At 34.8% G+C, this 20,129-nt stretch overlaps 2 protein-coding genes across 2 annotated transcripts; both read left to right on the top strand.

Moving 5' to 3' along the window:
* The first annotated feature begins 5,113 nt into the window (after window positions 1-5,113).
* Window positions 5,114-10,738, top strand: LOC122036651 (dof zinc finger protein 4-like). The gene is made up of 2 exons (XM_042596049.1): window positions 5,114-5,847; window positions 10,619-10,738. Exon 1 carries the CDS (start codon window positions 5,146-5,148, stop codon window positions 5,827-5,829), a length of 684 nt encoding a protein of 227 aa, XP_042451983.1. The 5' UTR covers window positions 5,114-5,145; the 3' UTR covers window positions 5,830-5,847; window positions 10,619-10,738.
* A 1,452-nt stretch (window positions 10,739-12,190) lies between these two features.
* Window positions 12,191-20,118, top strand: LOC122036652 (serine/threonine-protein kinase svkA-like; the record flags this gene model as incomplete). Its single annotated transcript, XM_042596051.1, has 18 exons — window positions 12,191-12,584; window positions 13,571-13,627; window positions 14,295-14,322; window positions 14,427-14,549; window positions 14,846-14,957; window positions 15,105-15,142; window positions 15,242-15,295; window positions 16,434-16,502; window positions 16,574-16,690; window positions 16,823-16,891; window positions 17,711-17,790; window positions 17,934-18,041; window positions 18,151-18,598; window positions 18,726-18,806; window positions 18,907-19,074; window positions 19,159-19,286; window positions 19,373-19,511; window positions 19,921-20,118. Coding segments are annotated over exons 1-18 (2,112 nt in total), but the record flags the coding sequence as incomplete, so codon positions are not given.
* Between the last annotated feature and the right edge of the window lie 11 nt (window positions 20,119-20,129).

Genomic DNA, 20,129 nt, shown 5'->3' with positions numbered 1-20,129 from the left:
CTTATTCCGCTTTAAATGAAGCTTAGATATGAGAACTAGAAACTACACCCATTGGGTTATGCATTTAATAATAGGATAAAGAATCTTAGACAGAAAGCTTAGTTGTGATCATCTATGGTCATCAAGCTTGACGGCGGCCAATAGGCAAGACATTGACAACGTCTAGACTCCAGAGGCCACTTCGAATTCCATGTTAAGATTAACTGTGCTCCCTATCTTGGCCTGTTTCAATCAGGAAGCAATTATGTTGGTCTCAAAATTCACCAGCAATTTTTGTATTTGTATTCTTACAAACCTAAAGAAATCTTCCTCGGTTAGCAGCATGCATGTTAAGTTACATGCTATATCTGTTTGTCCAATTTGTGCTTTAAGTTTACCTTTATATTCTAATTGATAAAATTGATTGGCTAACAATTTAACCAAAGACTCAAACTGTTGAAAGGAAACAGTTTATATATTTATAGCTTTAATATTCCCCCTTCATGTGTGAGTAAATATGCTTCAATTGATCGATCAAGTGCACATATACATTGAGGAGAAAATATTATTGTCGGAAGTAAGATTTGAAGCCATAGCCTCTGATATTAATTGGCTAACTACTTATTCAAAAAGCTTAAACCATAGGAAAGAGATGACAATTAATTGGTCCCTTTTGTAAGAGTGGTCCCTTTCTTACAAACTAAGGTTTTGGGATAAGTGACTAAGTAATCAACTTTGGAATGGTATTAGAGCAGTATATTCTAGATTTAAATCTTGCTTGTTATCATCAATTCTTGTGTTGGATATGGACTAGCTAAGTGAAGTATATCCAACTCCACAGGTCTACCTGAAGAGAGTCTTAGAGATGCAAATATACAGAGTATAGATTGGTTCCTTTCCTGAGCTCGTATTTTTATTTGTTTATTACTTTTTTTGTGAAAAAATGAAGAACTTTAACACTAATCAACATAAGAATCACTTATCCATCCCTTTCTATTCCATGCTAAAATCGGCGACTGACTCTTACACTCTTGTTTGGATCTGATTGCACCAATCCTGAGATGAACAAATAGATAATACACCCACCAGTCAAGAGAGGAATAAACTAATAAATAGCTTAGTCTCAGCAGCGTTTGGCTTCAATTATCGTTGGTGTGGATCAATTAAGTCTTTTCCTGTGCAACCTTATTCATTTGCTTTCTTGCAAAATAGCATCTGGATCATGGTTCCAAGTTCTATCTATTCATCTCAAATTCCAATGATGTTTGATTGAGAACTGTTTCCTGGCAACAGCATGTTTGAGTGGTACCTAGCCTGCAAGAAGATTCTTACTGCAGTACAGTGTGGATAGAAATTTGCTAATTTCCTGCACAGTTTATATCATGTATGATTTTGCTTGAACATTCATAATTCATCTTTAAGGGAGTGGTCCTAAATAGTGGATGATTGCACTATATTCCCAATTTCCCTGACACAGATGACCATCAGCTTCAGAAAAAAAGTTTAGAATTCAATAATGTTGCTATTGTGATGCCTTACAAATTTTTACATGATTATAGACGTTCCTTTCCCTAGAATCAAACTCCATAACTTGGGCCTTGAGTAGACACGATTTGTTAGTTAAGAAAACACTTTGTTCAATGTGTAACTGAATGCTTTGTAGATAGATGGAACCACACATTCTTAACCATGTTCTCAGTTTATCCATACAAAATCCAGTGTATCGAGCAGAACTTTTTGGAGGCCTTCAAACTGATAGGAAATTTCCACAGGTAATAGCGGTAACTCTGGCAATCAAGAACTCTGTCGTCGTTGAAAGGCATAATAAGTTAGATTTACCCTTGGAGAATTAAAGTTGGGTATGGATGAACATATTGTAAGGTGGAACCACCTACAGAGATTAAGTTTTGCATTAAAACAAGTTAGGAAAGTTCAGACAAGATACAGATTATCTTGATCGACTGTAATACCAACATTTATATTTTCTATCCTTATCCAACAATAGACTTTCACAAAGCCGACATTGCGGCATATCATATGCCAATAATGTAATAGGGCATAGATTGCAAAGAACTATCCAAGTTATGAGCATAACAGATCCCAGCTCTAACATTATATAATTGGTTTAGAGGTTGGAATGTGAGGGATGAGGATCGGCACACATGCAGCTTTCAGATTTTCAATTCCTCCAATCAATTGGCATTTCTAGAAATTATTAGACAGAAAGTGATGTGAGAACCAAGACTAGTGGGGTGGGTGGTTGATTGATCGATGTAATGGTTTGCTTGATGGTAGCAAAAAACCATATTGCAAGTACTGAACAACATCATATTGTCATGGATTTTTATAATGGAACTTACAGTGGAATGATCTCATAACTTTTTGTATCATACAAGCAGTGGATTGGCTTGCTCTCGGACTATGTAATCTTGGTGGATTTTTAGTCAATGACATATTCAATTACAAGAACTGAAGAGAATGATTGGTGTCAGCCATTGAAGATGATGTTTGTGTGACACCACATGAGGCCTACCAGAACATTACAATCTGTATTGATGTACACCTCTTTTGTGGGCACATCTCATATAATCTTATGGTCCACAGGACATGCGATTTAGGTGAGAAATCACTTTTAAACATATAATGCCTTAGAATTGGGTGCAAAGATGTGCTAGCATGTCTATATAATAAGAACGCAAAATGACCTGATACTATGTATAAACTCAAGTGCTGAGGTTATATTACATCATCAGGCTTATATTGATAGTTTAAAGTGACACAATTAATGATCTCTGCCACTCAGTGCTAGCTAATGTTTTTTTTTTTTGGTGGTTAAATTCCTATCATCTAAATTGATGGTTTTGTTTCACGCAATGTTCTTTTCAAGACAAATTGAAGCTTCAATATCCATGATTGTTATATTTTTTAGTTTTTCTTTCTACAGGTCAACATCTCCCAACAGTAAAGACCTTCCATGTTCCATGTCCTCACTTTCTAGCATCTCCTCTATCGATTATTTCACTGTGCAAACTAAGTGGAACACCTGAAGATATATAAGGCTAGACTTCCCAACACGCAGTAGACTTGGATTTATAAGCAAAGCAAAGTAATTGTCGATAAGAGACAACCGAGAAATTCCCTCGACCAGGGCATTTGAGGAGATGAAGACCAAAAAGGGGGTAAACTACTACCATCTCAGAATAGTTTTGGTGTTTCTTGTTTCTCAAGTGACATTCTTAACAATTTCCATGGTGAATCAGTTATATGGATTTTGACCTGATTGATGTCTTCTTTTCAGGCTGACTCAACCATCGTTTAAGTATCTTTTTGTTGGACATTTGCTTCTCTCAAGGTGCTTGAAATAAACATCTATACTTGTGTCTTTCTCCCTTTGCTATCTTGCGTAGTATTATTATTCTCAGTGCTACTAGTTTGTAACTTATCTACCACATTCCACATTATTCTCATCCATTCTAGGTACATCGTAGATGTATCAGAACCATACCATGTGATCCCTGTTTGGTCTGTTCATCCAAAATTAAAGCTCCCAACACGTCGAAATCCAATTTTTCAATCTTTCTTCTAAATATGCACGACCCTTGTAATTGTCATCACCATGTGACAAGAAATTAAACACTACACAACATTTATTACACTCCGTCGTCCTCTATCATCGAGGACAAGAAGAAGAATTAAAAAAGCATAAATTTGGTGGGGCCTGACCATGAAACCCTGTCACGATTGATAACATAAGATTTGCATCTGTGGGATCGCCATTCATTAGCTTACGAAATCCTGTGGCGGTTGAAATTTGAAAGAGAAGCGCGCGAGGACCACCGAGGGCGAGACAAGCAATTGCGCGGTTTCGTTCTCAGTCAACGACATTGGTGCAACACGTCGGCTCTGCCGTCTACGGACCACACTCAGGCAAGGACTGGACTCCTTGTCCCTTTATATGCGCCATTTTTGTGCACCCTTCCATATTCCTCCCATTTCTGTTGCATGTAGCTAGGAAAACGCCGCCGTTGAATAGTATGCATGCATGCACGCAACGCAAAAATATCAGATATCAACAATTTGATATAAACTGAAACTATCTAACCGTCTTAATTTGGGATGTTTAGGCAGTTTTATAAAGCATTAGGATCTTAAAGAGCTACTGTACGTATTTCAGGCGTAAGCCAAATTCATATGTAAAGATCGCTTATTCAGCGAGGTTGATTTTACACAGACCCATAAACAAAGCTTAACAGCCACCTGATCGATCGATCGATGGATGGATCGATCAATTCATTTGCGTTTGAGATGAATCGCTGCAGGCCGTTCTTGAACAGCAGCGAAAGTCATACAAGGGCCTGGGGAGTGGATCAAGTTAGTGGTATGTCAGAAGAGATTCAATGTCAATTTGATGAGCTATTGTTCGAATCCAGTACCGGCTACACCAATTTCCAACAATTTTGTCCCCATCTCGCGATCTCAGTTCTCATACCAAAAAGCAGAGACCTGGTTTACATGCAAAGTGATTGACAAAAGCCTGGGAACTGAAAAAGGCACTCCACCAATTATTCATCCCAATTATGTCTTATATCATGCGCGCCTTGCTCGCTCTCGTGCAGGAATCTAAACAATAACTCCTCTTTGTACAACAAAATCCCTGCGGCGAAGAGTTGGAACGAGGTTCAACGCCCAGCGGTTAAAACTTGAATGTATGGCCCCTCGTTGCCTGTGTCTGTATCGTGTGTATCCTAGATTCCGCCATGCATGCAAGCAAGACACACTTGAACTTGTCCTCTCTCTCTCTCTCTCTCTCTCTCATTGCGTTTGCACAACAGTATAATATAATTAATGTAATTATTCAGCAGCAGCACTGCAAGGTTGAAATCGAACATAAATGTTTCTGCTCTGCTGCCAAATTATATAATTGCGACAGCTTAATTCCTCCACCATTTCACATGCATGCTTTCCTTTCCTCCACCAATTCACATGCATGCTATTCCAATCCATCGCCTTCACTCTGCAGTAACACGGCATTAGGCCTTTTTTGTTCGCTACCCCTTGTCGTGGAACCTTCTCTCTGTCATATTATATATTCTTGTCCTCCCCTTCTTCCCTTCAATTAATTTTCCTTCAAAATCATCCACCACTTCTCTCACGCGCGTTGCCAAGATGAGCGATACAATTCTGACTGCTAACAGTAGAAATCATCACAATGGTGGTGCAGAACAAGGTAGTAAATCTAATTCTGGAGCCATGGAGCGGCCGGAATTGTCGCCCCTAATCAGGTGCCCTCGCTGCGAATCCACCAACACCAAATTCTGCTACTACAACAACTACAGTCTCTCGCAGCCTCGCCACTTCTGCAAGGCCTGCAAGCGCTACTGGACCCAGGGCGGCACCCTCCGCAACGTCCCCGTCGGCGGAGGATGCCGCAAGAACAAGCGCATCAGGAAACTACCCCAGCGGCCGCCCCCGCCGCCCGTCGTCTCCTCACTAAACTTTAAGCTACAGCCGGCACCCAAGTTGACCAGCAGCTTTAATTTGAACCCTTTGGTGTCTACTGCTACACCAGTTAGTACTACTGTCGCCTTGAGTGATGAGATGTTGAAATGGGAACCATATAATTCGTTGATGATGGAGCTGCAAGGAATCGGGGATTTTGGATTAATTGGTAGTTTGGGATCGGGGCCAAATCTTATGGTTAATAACAATCAATCCGCTAATGATTTGCCAAGTTCTGCAACTGACACGAAGGTCGGGTCGGCGCAAAATTTTACAGCCTCTTCGACCGCTAATCGTTGGATCGATGCGGCCAAGCGGTCATGGTCGTCGTCCTCGGCACGGATCCTATAACTCAGTCATTCAAGCAAGGTAACATTTAAGCCAGTTTTATACATGATTTGTCTGTTTATATTGTGTATTAGGCAGTGCTAGTACTTTTTATGAAGATAAGATCAGTACTGGATCAGAAAGATCATGTCGGTTTGCAAATATATTAGTATGTATAGTGGCTAGTATATATGTGATTATTTGGTTAATATATGTGGATGTGGAAGGATAGCATTGTTTTGCTCCGTGAGCAACCTCAGTTTCTCAGGCTTCTATACAACTAGGGTTCATCTTTCTCATTTTGGGGGTCGAAAGTATATATCTTAATTATATATTTTTGATTAAGCAGATGAAGACATGAGTCAGTCCTACAGGTATGCATCAGCCTGCATATATTTGTCTAGTCAGGAGACTTTCCCTCACTTTTATGATTGTGTCAGCTACCGCATGCATCCAGATCCATGTCTTTTCTTTCATTTAATCCACATAGAGACTGGGTTCCATCCATTGAAGTTGCTGAAAGATATCTTTATATATATTTAAATACCAAAAGTTAACTAGCTATTGTATCATTTTGCTTGAAGTTTAGTCTGACAAAAACCTAAAACCTAGCAATTCTTTTCATGCTCTACATATCTTATAGATTGACTGCCAACAGATTTAATTTTGAGGTTTTTTTTTTTTTTCCATTTCTGAAGATCATTTTAGTTATCACTGGAGATAGCCTGATAGGCAGTTAGAATGCATACTTGTTTTTGATTATTTTATCTGAAAGAAATTAAAGAAGAAGAAAAAGGTGCATAGAAGAAGCAGCTCCTGTTAGTTAACAGAATTGATAAATCTCTCTCTTTAAAGTACATGGATTACGAATTATTCATGTACACTTCGTTTTAGTTTCTCTTTCTTTCCCCCCTCAAAAACACAGCCTAATGAGTGGAAAGATGCGTATGGAGCCCAGAAAAAGATATGTATGAATACTGAATTAAAGAGAATCATATGTATTTTTTGTTGTATAGACATAAATAGATGCCTATACATCCAAGAAATGGTGGCCATCAGGGCATTTAATTTGCCTTTTTCCCCTGGGAAAAGGAAGGCTGGAATATAAATAACTGTTGGACAAAAAAAAATACAATAATGGAAGAAGAGTGAAAGAATTTGATAGAGAATTTTATTTCATTCAATGACTTACTATATTAATGATTATACAATAAAATAAATCTTTTTTATGGTATACTTATCAGGTCTTTAATTAGATGACTATTATAAATATACACAACATTTTTTTTTGGTTGAAATATACACAACTCTCCAAATATCCATGATTTCTAGTAACTGATATATAGGTAATTTTTCCAGGACTTTTAAAATTTTACATAGATTTTTATTTGCACCACTCTCTATTTAGATACCAGGCATGCACTTTAGCATTCTGGTAGAACACTTCTCAAAATTCTCATCTCCAACTATGGAATCGACAAGCTATATGGAAAAAGGATTCTTAGTTCAATCTTTCATTTGTATATAGGTTCATCAATGTTGACTATTATTCAAATCTTTGACTGTAGAGCTCTTCGTGTTGGTATGATCAAAATATTCATATTTATCTTCATCATTCAAATTGCTATCTTCTTTGCAATTTTTTTTTCATAAGATGGTATAAGTTTCTTTAATATTTCCAATAAGAACAAAAGAGTTGGTAAAATTAAAGTTTTAAAAACTCTATAACTGCCATAGGGGTCTATGCGTCAAACTCATTAATTAAACACTTGTTTGTCAACTCTTTTGTATTCTACACAATCATCTAATGAACACTTAATTCTTTGTCAACAAATTTCTTTTTGCTTGGAGTATTTTTTTCTCTAAGGAACGAATATCTTCTCTTTCTTCTGTAATGTCTATATGTTAACTGTCAATCCCTTTATCTGAATTATTTAGGGATAAAATAAGATATGTACCTCCTTCATAAATGCCTTTTAATGTCATCATAGCTTCATGTGATGTCTTTGTTGTACTGATCCATGAGAGGCCACTTTTTTTACAATTGCTTGAACAAACAATTGTAAGACTTTTTTTTTGACAATCTACGACTCTTCATTTTTCCTCTTCTGACAGTGTTTTACAATCTGTTTCATTCTTCAAATTTATGAACTCAATAGTTTATGGCTTAAATCACCTGACATTTTACTCCAGATAAAGTCTTCATGTTGATCTTGCACATTTGATAGTTTGCTTTCTGGAAGTCTGATAATAGACATTCAAAGAAATATTCATTATCAATCAAAACATATTAATCCACATTTTTTTCCCTTAAAAGAGACTCAATTAGTTCTCTCAGACTGTCTGTATAGGCTTAGCCTCAGCCTTTGGAGAGAAGAACTAGAAAAAGAAGAGGGCAGAAAGTTGAAAGCTAATCTCATTACATTCAACGACTTGGTGCATGTAAAAGATTATGCAAGTGCAACATGTCTCATTTATAAATACGAGAAAATTATATTTTTACTCCGGTAAGTTATACTTTTTTTAAAAATTTTGATAATGTTATTTACAAATTGACCTTCTTAGTATATTAACTTGTATTTTTTTTCTTACTTTTAGTCTTATTATATACAAATTCACATTTTTAGCATATAACTTACATTTTTTTTCTAGTTTTAGTTCTATTATCTACAAATTCACATTTTTAGTCCTGTGACTTGCATTATTTTTTCAATTTCAATCCTTTTTTGTTCGAGATTCAAATTGATCATTAGTAATTGTCTAGCTGGCTGTGGCTATGCTGACATGGAAAATGAATTTGGACATTTTTACTTATGGTGGAAAAGAATGGGGGATCTTCATTCAGGTTTCATGTGTGTATCGTCGTCGCCAGCAAGACAATTCTGGTGGTCAATTCAAATTCTGAAAAAAAGGATTGAAATTGAAAAAAAATATATAAATTACAGGACTAAAAATTTGAATTTGTAAATAACAGGATCAAAATTGAAAAAAATATAAATGAATGTACTAAGAATATGAATTTATAGATAACGGGATGAAAATTGTAAATAAATACAAATTAATATATTAAGAATGTGAATTTACAAATAACTGAATCAAAATTGCAAAAATGTATCTTACAAGACTAAAAATGTAATTTCCCCTTATAAATACAATGACAGCTCTTGGTGATGATAATCACAAATAGACACAAGTCTCATAGTATACATGATTTCTAGTAATCAAGAAATTATCATAAACTATATACCATGACCAAGTTTTATTTATTAACAAAAACTTAACTGCATGCACTGTGATTATGTACAAAGTAGAGAATGATACACAAAGGGTCTAATATTCAGTCTCTCCAAAAGTTTGTCATCTCATTGAATGATGACTTTCCTATGTGAAATGCAATCTAAATGGACCAAATTCAAGCTAGTGCCAATCCTTTATTTATTTAACCAAACCAGTCATTAGTTTAAGGTGGTGTATATATAATTATTGAGGACGTTTACCATCAGAGTGAGGTGGTTGGCTTAAACCCTACCTTGTATGTTGCTCTTGAAAATCTTTTCAGTTAGGGAACAGATGAGTAGCTGTAATTTGTGATGTTGAAGCAATGGAGAATGTTTGATCCATGTCGAAGCTTACCTTGGACATTCTGGAGAATGACCACTAAGTACTGTAGTGTATATATAAATATATACAGCAAATATACTTGAAGAAAAACAGTTTGTTTAATTTCCAGGAGTTAATTACCTCAAGATTTTAGGTTAAAGAAACCTAATCAAGATCATACTTCAACACTAAAAATATTTGATACAGTTTCAGTACTAACTCATTGATCACCCACACACTACAAAGATCAATGTTATAAAAAGAAAAAGTGAGGCACACTGAAATTTTGATTAAAATCATTCACTGTGAGCAAAAGTTCAAGTTATTGATTTATCAGGTTATTAAAATATCATATTATAATGAGTACATAGCGTTTAGTGCAGATGAATAAGAAAGTATAATATGAAAATAGAATTAAAGATGCAATTTAAAATAAAAAATGATCCATTGTATTATTTTGTTTGACTGCAGTAATTGAGTTTTACCACCTCGCTCAATGCGATTGGTCAACTTTGCCTGATTAGCCTTTTTGTCCTAATTCATTTTTTTCATCTAAATTTTAAATTTGCATTGGTAATTCATCAATAAATACCATATTTGATAGTAGAGAATGAAGTGATCGTAGAATGCAATACTTCTATTTCATTCTCATTTGTCCAACTATTCAGATAAAATTCTTGAGGAAATGAAACACTCCGATTCTTCTTCATTCATATATCATGATCTGCACCTATCTCACATTTACGTGTATTCATCTAACAGAAGATATTCATCAAATCATTCTCACAAACATGAAAGTTCAGGGAAAAAAAAGGTTGAAACTGTTGAATTACCAAACAACATAACACTCTCCAAATTCAATGAAATAGCTAGCCAAACTATCTATCTTTTGGTGATTTTTTAAATTAAAGACATTATTTGTGATCTAAGTACAACGCCAGTGGTGATAGATTGACTGATAGTCTTCGTCGTATAAGGAAAATACAGTGTATGCAATTAGTTCATACAGTATTTAATCTTCAGAACAGCAAAACTTGCTATAGTTTACTGATTTAATTATCTTTTTCTCAAGCATATTGTGCAAATTGATTCTCTGTTCCTCTGAACATTGTTTTATTTTATCAGTATATTGCAATATCTGCTAATACCTTTGCCTTAATACTGCATCATATCTTCTGTATTCTCAACATTACCCTCATGATTCACATTACAGATCATCCTTGGCTGCAGAATGCCAATAAGGCACCCAATGTAAATCTTGGTGAAACTGTTCGAGCAAGACTCCAGCAATTTTCAATGATGAATAAATTTAAAAAGAAAGCTCTTAGGGTGAGAATATTTTCTTTCATGATTTCTTTCTGTGTGAATGCTTGACATTTGTCCACCTGATTACTCCAAGACACACCTAGTATTATTATGTTCATTCTAAAACTGTGTTAACATAAAGGAAATATTTGAGAATATGGATATCAACAAAAAAGGGCAGATAAATTTTGATAAGTTAAAGTATGGTTTACGCAAGCTCGGACACCAGGTTGCTGATTCGGATGTCAAAGCATTATTGGAAGCGGTAAGTTATTGCTGAAGATGCAATCTTTTTTAAAGTAAAAAAAATTGACTGTGGGTTATGGCAATCACACCATGAAGTGCACTTGAAAAAATGCGCCCTTTGGTAAAAACTAAAGTAACATACGCCTTTTGGTCAATTAAGATATTTAAGTGCGTGATTTGGTAAATTGCCGAAAAAAATTTAATGATTTAAGGACTAAAATTTGAGAAAAATATTTTTCATCTCAAAATTGGAACAAGTTTGGCGACAAAAACAAATTTCGACTCAAATTAACAACGCAATCTGCAACAAAATATTTTCATCGCAAATTCCCAACGAAAACTATTTTAGTCACAAAATTCGTCTCAGATTCTGAGACGAATTATGGATTCGTCCCAGATTCTGGAACGACTCTAGGATTCATCCCAAAATCTGGGACGAATCTAGAATTCATCTTAGATTGAAATTTTTTTAAAAATATTAAAAAAATTATAAGGAAAGAATCCATGAATTCATCTCCAATTATAAGGAAAATATCAATAAAATGCCCTTAAAATAACATTGATATTTTTAAATCCTCCACTTTTTTAATATATGTAATTTGTAAAAAACTAAAAATTTAAATTATTGAGAAAATATATGTTTTTTAATTATTTTGTGTAATTTGTATCGTTTCAAAGAATGATTATGTAGAATTGATTCAATAAACAGTGAATTGCATCTTAACTATTTTTTTTTAAAAAAAATCTAAAGATGAATTAAATTTATTTTGAATTTAGATATTTTTAAATAAATAAGTGGGCTTATTTTGCAACATTTAAAATTATTATTTTGTTTTAATTTTTTTTTGTTATTTTGAAATGAAAGATTTTACCTGAGCATATTAGTTATCTATTAGATTATTGCGATGCAGATTTTTTTATTCGAATCAATATAAAATTAATTCACACAAAATAACTATATTATTTAAAAAAGTACTCCTGAAGATTTATTTTCCGATGATCAGGAAAATCTAAATATCGCAATTTTTTTTTAATGAAAATGTCATTATGGTCCTCAGGAAATACACAGCACAGGCATGCGTACAGTGAGACAATGTGAAACCGTGCTTGCATATCTACAGTAAAAAGAAACAGGAAAAAGAAAAAGAAAAATCCGAATGAATTATATATATGGCTGCAATTAGCCTTTTATATTAAAAATAACTGTCAACGAATGGCTCGTCTCATCGTAATTTGTTTAAAGGACAAAGGATACAGCGTGCACAGTCGACACATAGCCATCTGTTCAAAGGGGATCGTAATCCTTGGCCTCCATCTTTCCGCTCCTCTCCCTTCTCGATCGAGCGATCGATCGCATTGCTACGCTTCGTATCTCGCCTTCTGCGATCCCTTCCCAGGTTTCGAATCTGCTCCGGATTTCGCACAACAATTGGATCCTACTATTGAATCGAAGCAGGTGGTCTAGGGTTTGCCAAAGTGGGATTTCTGGTAGGGCGAATCGGGGTCTGATCGTGTCGTCTTTCGGACTCCGAGATGTCGGACCCCGCTTCCTTGGCTGCGGCCGTCGAGGCGCGATTCAGTTCTCTGGAGCTCATTGGCAGGGGATCCTTCGGCGACGTCTTTAAAGGGTGAGTACGGGATTCCTCTTTACTATTTGGAATTCACATTACACATCTCATGGTGTTCCTTCGCTGGTTGTTTTGGACCGCAAAGTTAATGTAACTGGAAGTTTTGTACCAGATTCCTGTGTTTGATGAGCAGAAAAAAGGTGGAGATTGAAATTTGAAATTGCATTATCTAAAAAGTTTGTGATTTTAAAATCATGCTCAAACTATTCTTGTTTGTGTAGTTGAGAATTATTGAAAATTCGTGAGACTAAAGATCTCCAAAGCGATACAAAATATAATTAATCTATGATTCTGAGTACATAAATAAATTAAATTTAAATTCTCCTGTCTCACTTAAATTTCTACTTAAATCCAAACATAAGAACCAAAATTAAAGTTTTTAGGAATTATTTTCTAATCTAGAATTGGGATTTTTTTTCCAACAAGAAGTACTTCCACAAAAGCTATCCTTTAATCTATAAATACATCTAAAATCTCACTGGTATCTTCTGAAAACAGAGACTTGGCACTACAAGGTCATATTTTTGAGGTGTGACTCTTGTTTGTAGTGTTTTGGTGTAATATGGATTGCTTGACTTCCAGTTGGGGTAAGATTATCGTATTGGAAAAGTTCTCCCATGTAAAATATCTCATTAGTCCTTTAGTTATAGTTACTAATGTAGCATGTATAACCCAATTTAGCATGAATTCTTAAATATATATAACACTAGACCTTGTTTCCTAGACAATGCATATGCTTGTGTGTTGTTCTTTAAATTTATTGTTGCGCTATAATCTCAAGTACTTGACTACTGTTCCAAAGTGTGTATTCTCCCTGTCATACTCTACCTTTATTATATTGAGTGTCATATTTTATCTTTACAATATTTAGAGCATCTCAATTTCCTTGCTTGTATAAACCTTGCTGAAATGCATGTTGGTCTGCTTCATGATGCTTTGTAGAATTAACAGGTCTAGTTGTTCTGGAAAAATTTCCTATCCTGCAGGTTTGACACAGAGCTGAATAAGGAGGTCGCAATTAAAGTCATCGATTTGGAAGAAGCGTATGCCCTTGCTTACCATGTTACATGAATCTCTTAATCCTCAAAGGATTTTATTTTCTAATCCTTCTTTGTAGTTTAATGAAAAAAATGCACAAAATAACTTATGCAAGATACATTGATACTACATATTCAATGCTTGCAATGATTTGTTTCATTTTACTTAATGTTCCATAAACTAGTAACTCTTGTTTATCACTTGAGAATTGAAATCTCTGTTAAGGATATGACACCCTCTAAAATTTGAGCTCTCTGTAATAGTAATATAGTATTAGAAATTCCTATATTATCACATAAATAAGTCTAGTCACATATTCTGCATATTTCATTCCTTTTTTCATATTTTTTGTGTGTTGTACTGACTGTACATATTAGCTGAGACTTAGCTGATTGAAATTGACATGTGTAGATGATACATGGCCGAAGGAGTTGCTAAACAATGTGTATTTAATTAAGATTGTCCAGGCAAAGACAATATTAATTTTGAGGGCAAAACTGATTGAAGTACTTCTGGCTCAAAAATTCACATGCACTTGGGATAACTAGTAGTTATTTCTCCAATTTTTACATCAACACCACTGCATGTATTTCTCATGGATTAAATGTTTACTTTATGCTTGTTCTTACATTTACTTCACATTTTTTCTTGTCTGAAACTTTCCATTTGTAGTGAGGATGATATTGAAGATATTCAGAAGGTTGGCTACCAAAATTTCTTTTTCCACTAATATTGATTATGTTTTTTTGATGGATGTATTTAAAAAAAAAATAGTTATCCTTATTAATTATTATTATTTTGCAGGAAATAGCAGTTTTATCTCAATGTAGATCCCCATACATTACTGACTATTATGGTTCCTATCTCCATCAAACCAAATTGTGGATTGTGATGGAGTACATGGCTGGTGGTTCTGTTGCTGATCTAGTAAGTTCAACACTACAGTTTACTGTTTTGTTTATGACACAGGCTATTATGTGTGAATTTTTTATTTTGCTAATGGAAGAAAAAGCATTTAATCAAGTCGAAATTCGTATCATGCACTTTTTTTTAATAATGTAAAGTTATATTTTATGTGTTCAATTTGTTTTGATTTTAAAATAGCAAGTATAACTGAGAATTTTTCTAAATTTTTTGCTATAGAGACTTGTGTAAAGCGCTATTAAATTTCAGAATATTGGTCACCACCTTGGTATTTTTATCATAATACTTGTATTTTGTAGCTTCAAACTGGTCCCCCTCTGGATGAAATGTCTATTGCATGTATTCTACGTGACTTGTTGCATGCAATTGAGTATCTACACAATGAAGGAAAGATTCACCGGGATATAAAAGGTCTTTTCTCCTACTTTATTCTTGTTCCGGAGGATGCCTGTTAGTGTTTATATCTGTTAGTCTACCGTATGATTCCTTTTTGCATTTTGCAATTTTTTATTAGCTTCTGAAGTGAATTTAACAGACAGCCATTTATTTATTTTGCAGCTGCAAACATTTTGCTTACTGAAAAAGGAGATGTGAAAGTATGCAAATGCTACAGATTTTTTGTTTCATTTGTAACTGTTGGGGATAGCATAATATGCTTGTTGCAGTTACACATAATTCTTCTGTCTTTGTTGTAGGTTGCAGATTTTGGTGTTTCTGCAGAATTGACAAAAACAATGTCAAGAAGGAAGGTACGTGTTTATGATTATTAAAGTATTTGCAGCCAGAGTTTAACTTCTGGTCAAAAATGCATTAGGCCTTTTTCTAGTGCTAACTACAATTACTGAAGTTGTTTTACCTCTTGTCCTTGCTGCATGTTGAATTAAAACTACCATTTGGCTCATATGATGTCGCTTATATGCTTATGCTTGTAGGAATTTCTTTTACAATGTTTCATTTTTGTTAAAGTTGATTAGATTTCCACTTATTGAAAATGCTCAAATTGTTGGTAAAGCGACCAATTTATATATTTAGATTGTTAACACACTCTTTCAAATGTGGAAGGGGGGACTAGACTCATCACTCGTGCAAGTTCTACTTCTGAATAAACTGGAGACTGGGGATGCATATCAAATACCGACACTCTAAAGGAATCAAACACTGAATGCTAAAGTTGACTTCAATGATGATTTATTTTTCAGCAGTTCTTTTTTTCCTGTTTGTTTTTCTGCAAGATACTTGGTAAGATTGATGAAGACGTCATTTTATAATGGTGGCGTGGTTACTTAAAACAAAGTGAGATTTCTAGAGTTTTTTCTAACTACCATTTAGCTCATACAGGCTAAAAGAAAAATTTTATAAGGCTGTAGTACAATGAATTATGCTTTATGGTTTATAATGTTGGGTAATTAACAAACGTGAATCTAACCTAGATAGCATATAAAGATGGATGCACGAAATTAGTAGGAAAACTAAAATAAAATATTACTATTTGCACGTAGTTTGATGTAGCTTCATAAGTAAGAATATATGTTAAGATGTTCATGAACAACCAGGATATTTTTAAGTTAGACAAGTTGAAATTAAATCGAGTTAGAAGTGTGGTGAGAAGGGATACCATAGAAAACCCTACTTAATGTATTTGAAAGTGATTAAAATGGCTTGGGCATTGCTATTGGTATAGTCTTATATAATTACTGGATAAGATTCATATAAGCTACCTCAGGGTCTTGTGTTCTTCATTGTAGTATTTGCATTTCTTATTGCTTTGGGGCACATGGTTTGTTGCAGTTGTTGTGCACAGTTATTATTGCCCTTTTTGGGTTTAATACCCGAGTAAATTTCTCTATTTCCAAATGAAAATACCAAACTTTTTTTTTATTGTTTCAGACATTTGTTGGAACTCCATTTTGGATGGCTCCTGAGGTCATTCAGAATTCTGAAGGATACAATGAAAAGGTTGAAAATTGTCGTTTTTCAAATGTTTTAATTCTATCAATTTCTCTTGATCCCTCTCATTGCTGATGCAGGCAGATATTTGGTCTTTGGGTATTACTGCTATAGAAATGGCAAAAGGTGAACCTCCTTTGGCTGACATGCATCCCATGAGGGTTCTTTTCATTATACCACGAGACAATCCTCCTCAGGTTTCTTCTTGTTTGTTCTTTGTGAAAAATGCCATCTTAACACCCTATTTTATTGTTAATATGAGGTTGTTTTTCAGTAATGATAAAAAAAAAAACATGCGTTTGATAAATATGCTTTTCTGTTTAATGCAGCTTGATGAGCATTTCTCTCGACCTATGAAAGAATTTGTATCTTTATGTCTAAAAAAAAATCCCACTGAGGTAAGTTCTTCCAAGACCAGTTATCCAGTTATATATATATATATATAGTTAAAATTATAGTTGTTAGTAATTACATAGGAGAAAAAGAGAAAAAGCAATGTTCTAGTTTGCATTTGCTTAAAATATATAGCTCTGTAAGATGTATAATGTTTTCAAATGCATTAGCCAACATTCTATGTTCATGTTTAATTCCATGTACTGAGGAACTTAATCATTGCACTTTGCTTGTCAACTGACCATGAAGTGCCTGCTATGATAATGACTGGAACTCATTTCTCAGCATTTTCTTGTTTAATTTGGTGTTGTAGAAAATTTATTACTTAACCATACACGTTTTGTACCAATAAGAGGAACTTTTCTGTCTGTTAACAACCAAATCTGAAGCATGTCAGTTCTACTACAGATTTATTCCCATTTTTCAGATTTTCTTATATTTCATGGATGTTATATGATGCACAATTTTTACTCTTTCTACCAATGTCAATGTTGTTAAGAGCAAGAATCAAGCCATTTTTTTCGCAAAAGACTTGATTTAGCATTTACATGTTTATGAATTTGGGAAAAAAATGCTCATGAGTTGTATGACTTAATTGTTCTCTAATGTAATTTTTCTACTCCTTTTTATCTTTTATTCTTTACTCTGACTACATTGTACTTGTTTTTTTTCCTTCTTTTCTTTTTGCCTCCTTCTAACCTTTCCTTCCGGAAATTTTTTCTCAAATGTTATAATAAAGGATTGTACTTTGAATAGGTTATCATGTGCACTTGTTGAGTCTATAATGTTAACTTGTAACTAACAAAATTAGCATCTTCCTTCAGAGACCTAGTGCAAAGGAGCTTCTCAGGCATCGCTTCATCAGAAATGCCAGAAAAAGTCCCAGGCTTTTGGAGAGAATAAGGTCTTTGCAAAAGAACAATTTGTACTTTGAAACTGTAATTACAGTTTTGTCTGCAAAAGTGTCATTTACATAGCTTGCTTGACAAATAGTTCTCCTTAATGGTGGATAACTTTAATGAGTTCATGGTTTACATTTGATGACAGAGAGAGGCCAAAGTTCATTGCAAAAGAAGACATGGAAGGCCAAAATCTTACAAAAATGTACGATGATGGGACAAGAACCATGAAGGTGGTTAATGATGCTTATTCAAGGTAAACTTTTCCTGATTGCTGTGTCAGTTGCATACTCTTTGGGGATCCTTCTTTGCCTTTTGCTTTACTATGCTCAAAGCAAATTCCAGAATAATGCTATTTTGGACAGTGGCATGGATGGCGTACAGGGCACAGGGACTGTACGCAGCATTGAGAAGCCTACTAGCCAAGCACCGCAAAGCACAGGTACTGTACGCAGCGTTGAGAAGCCTACTAGCCAAGCACCGCAAAGCACAGGTACTGTACGCAGCATTGAGAAGCCTAGTAGCCAAGCACCACAAGGCACAAGTACTGCGCGAATACCAAGACCAACAGATGGTTTACAGGGTACAGGAACGGTCCAAAGTGCTGTAAGATTGCCACAAGTTGATTATACAAGAGACAGAAAAATTGATGTCATGTATGGTTCTAACAAAACAAACAAGGTGGCAAGTAGAGAAAACAAGGCTGCATCTGAATCAGAAGGTTCATTTGATGATTCTGCATCAAGGTTCTCATTGCAGAAGGTGGCTGATCGTGGCAAAGATGATAGAGAGCTAGAAGATTCTTTGGAAGATGTGGGTTTTGTAACTCTGTTATTCTGGTTCACAAATTATTAGTATAATTTGGACCCAAGTATAAAGGCTGCTTTCATGAATTTGTGTAAAAGTAAATATGACATTCAGCACCTTTGTTTGATTTCAGGATCAAAGTGAATCAGGTACCATCCTTATACGCTCTCCAAAAGAAATTTTGAAGCAGGCAGCATTTGATTCAAATGTGAAGGTGAGATAAAAGATTAGATCTGAATGATGAATGAGGTTCATGGTTCTTCATGGATGGGCAAGAGAGACCTTATGCTATTGCCATCTCTCCTATATTCCAGCCCATTAGCAGGTACACCTCATCCGAAGATATGTCAATTAGTGGCACAGTAGTTCTTCATGGCAAAAGTGATGAAGCTGGTACTCTTCGCTCTTCAAAGTCTAGGCTAGGGATGCAGGAGAAGGCATCAAGTAGCTCCAATGAAGATAGTGCTACAAATCTTGCAGAGGTTGTTTCTACTATGACAATTTTATGGACCTCAATTTTACTTCCTGCTAATGTTTGTCTGATTTTAAATGATGGAACACTTTAGGCAAAAGCTGCACTACAAGTAGGAGCAAGGAGAGGAATTTCTAGGGAAAGACCTATTCCGAACAAACAAGTTAAGGATGCTCTTGAGAACAAATTAACTGAAAGGACAACTGCATCAGAGTCCTCTAGGTATAAGAACTTTTTTATTTTAAATGCAATACAGTATGTGGTTGGTTGTTGAATTTTACAGGTAAAAGTAACCGCTTTTATTGCAGAAATCATAGTGAGAATATTGACCTACAAAAGGTAGCGAACAAGCCACGTCGGTTAGGTACTGAGCAATCTCAAGCCAGAGCTTCTGCTGCAGCAGCATCTCCTGCATTGTCTTCATTGATTATTCCTTCCTTAAAGGAGGTGTGCTATTGATATCTATTTGTATTTTTTTTCATTACTATTCTATATGAATTCTCAATCATTTGTCAGCAACTTATCTTTTGGTGTTAATTTAGAGAATGAAAATAAATATTCTTGTGTATGCAAAAGGTTTTTCATAATCCAAACTTTGACTATTAGATGTAGTATGACTCTTATACAAATATTTCTCGCAATGAAAAACAAGGAGCACTTTATAGGGGTATACTTAAGACTTGTTAAATTTGTATTTTGATGTGAACACGAATCTGTTCGTCTAGTTTTTGTTGTTGTGGAACAGCATTCATCTTCCCTGTCCATACATATTGATTAATTAAATTACTTATTCCTTGTCTCCTTGATTCAGCCTCTGAACTTGATCAACAATTCTATTTGGGTCTATATCTTGTAGGCTACTGGTGATATGTCTCAAGCAGCAACAGTTGCAAAAGTGACAGAGTCATTGATGGATTTGGAACACGAAATACCTGGCTCTTGTGAAGCTCTGGTTGTTAAAATTCTTCAACAATTAGAGAGGTACCTCCTTTTTCATCTCACTTACAAAGTACATTCGTACCAGCTATGTGATTGGGATCCCCCCAATGAGCATATTCAATCTCA

This window comes from Zingiber officinale, unplaced genomic scaffold, assembly GCF_018446385.1.
Source record: "Zingiber officinale cultivar Zhangliang unplaced genomic scaffold, Zo_v1.1 ctg184, whole genome shotgun sequence".
NCBI lineage: Eukaryota > Viridiplantae > Streptophyta > Magnoliopsida > Zingiberales > Zingiberaceae > Zingiber > Zingiber officinale.
Note: the sequence above shows the minus strand (reverse complement) of the source record. Positions and strands in the feature narration are given on the sequence as shown.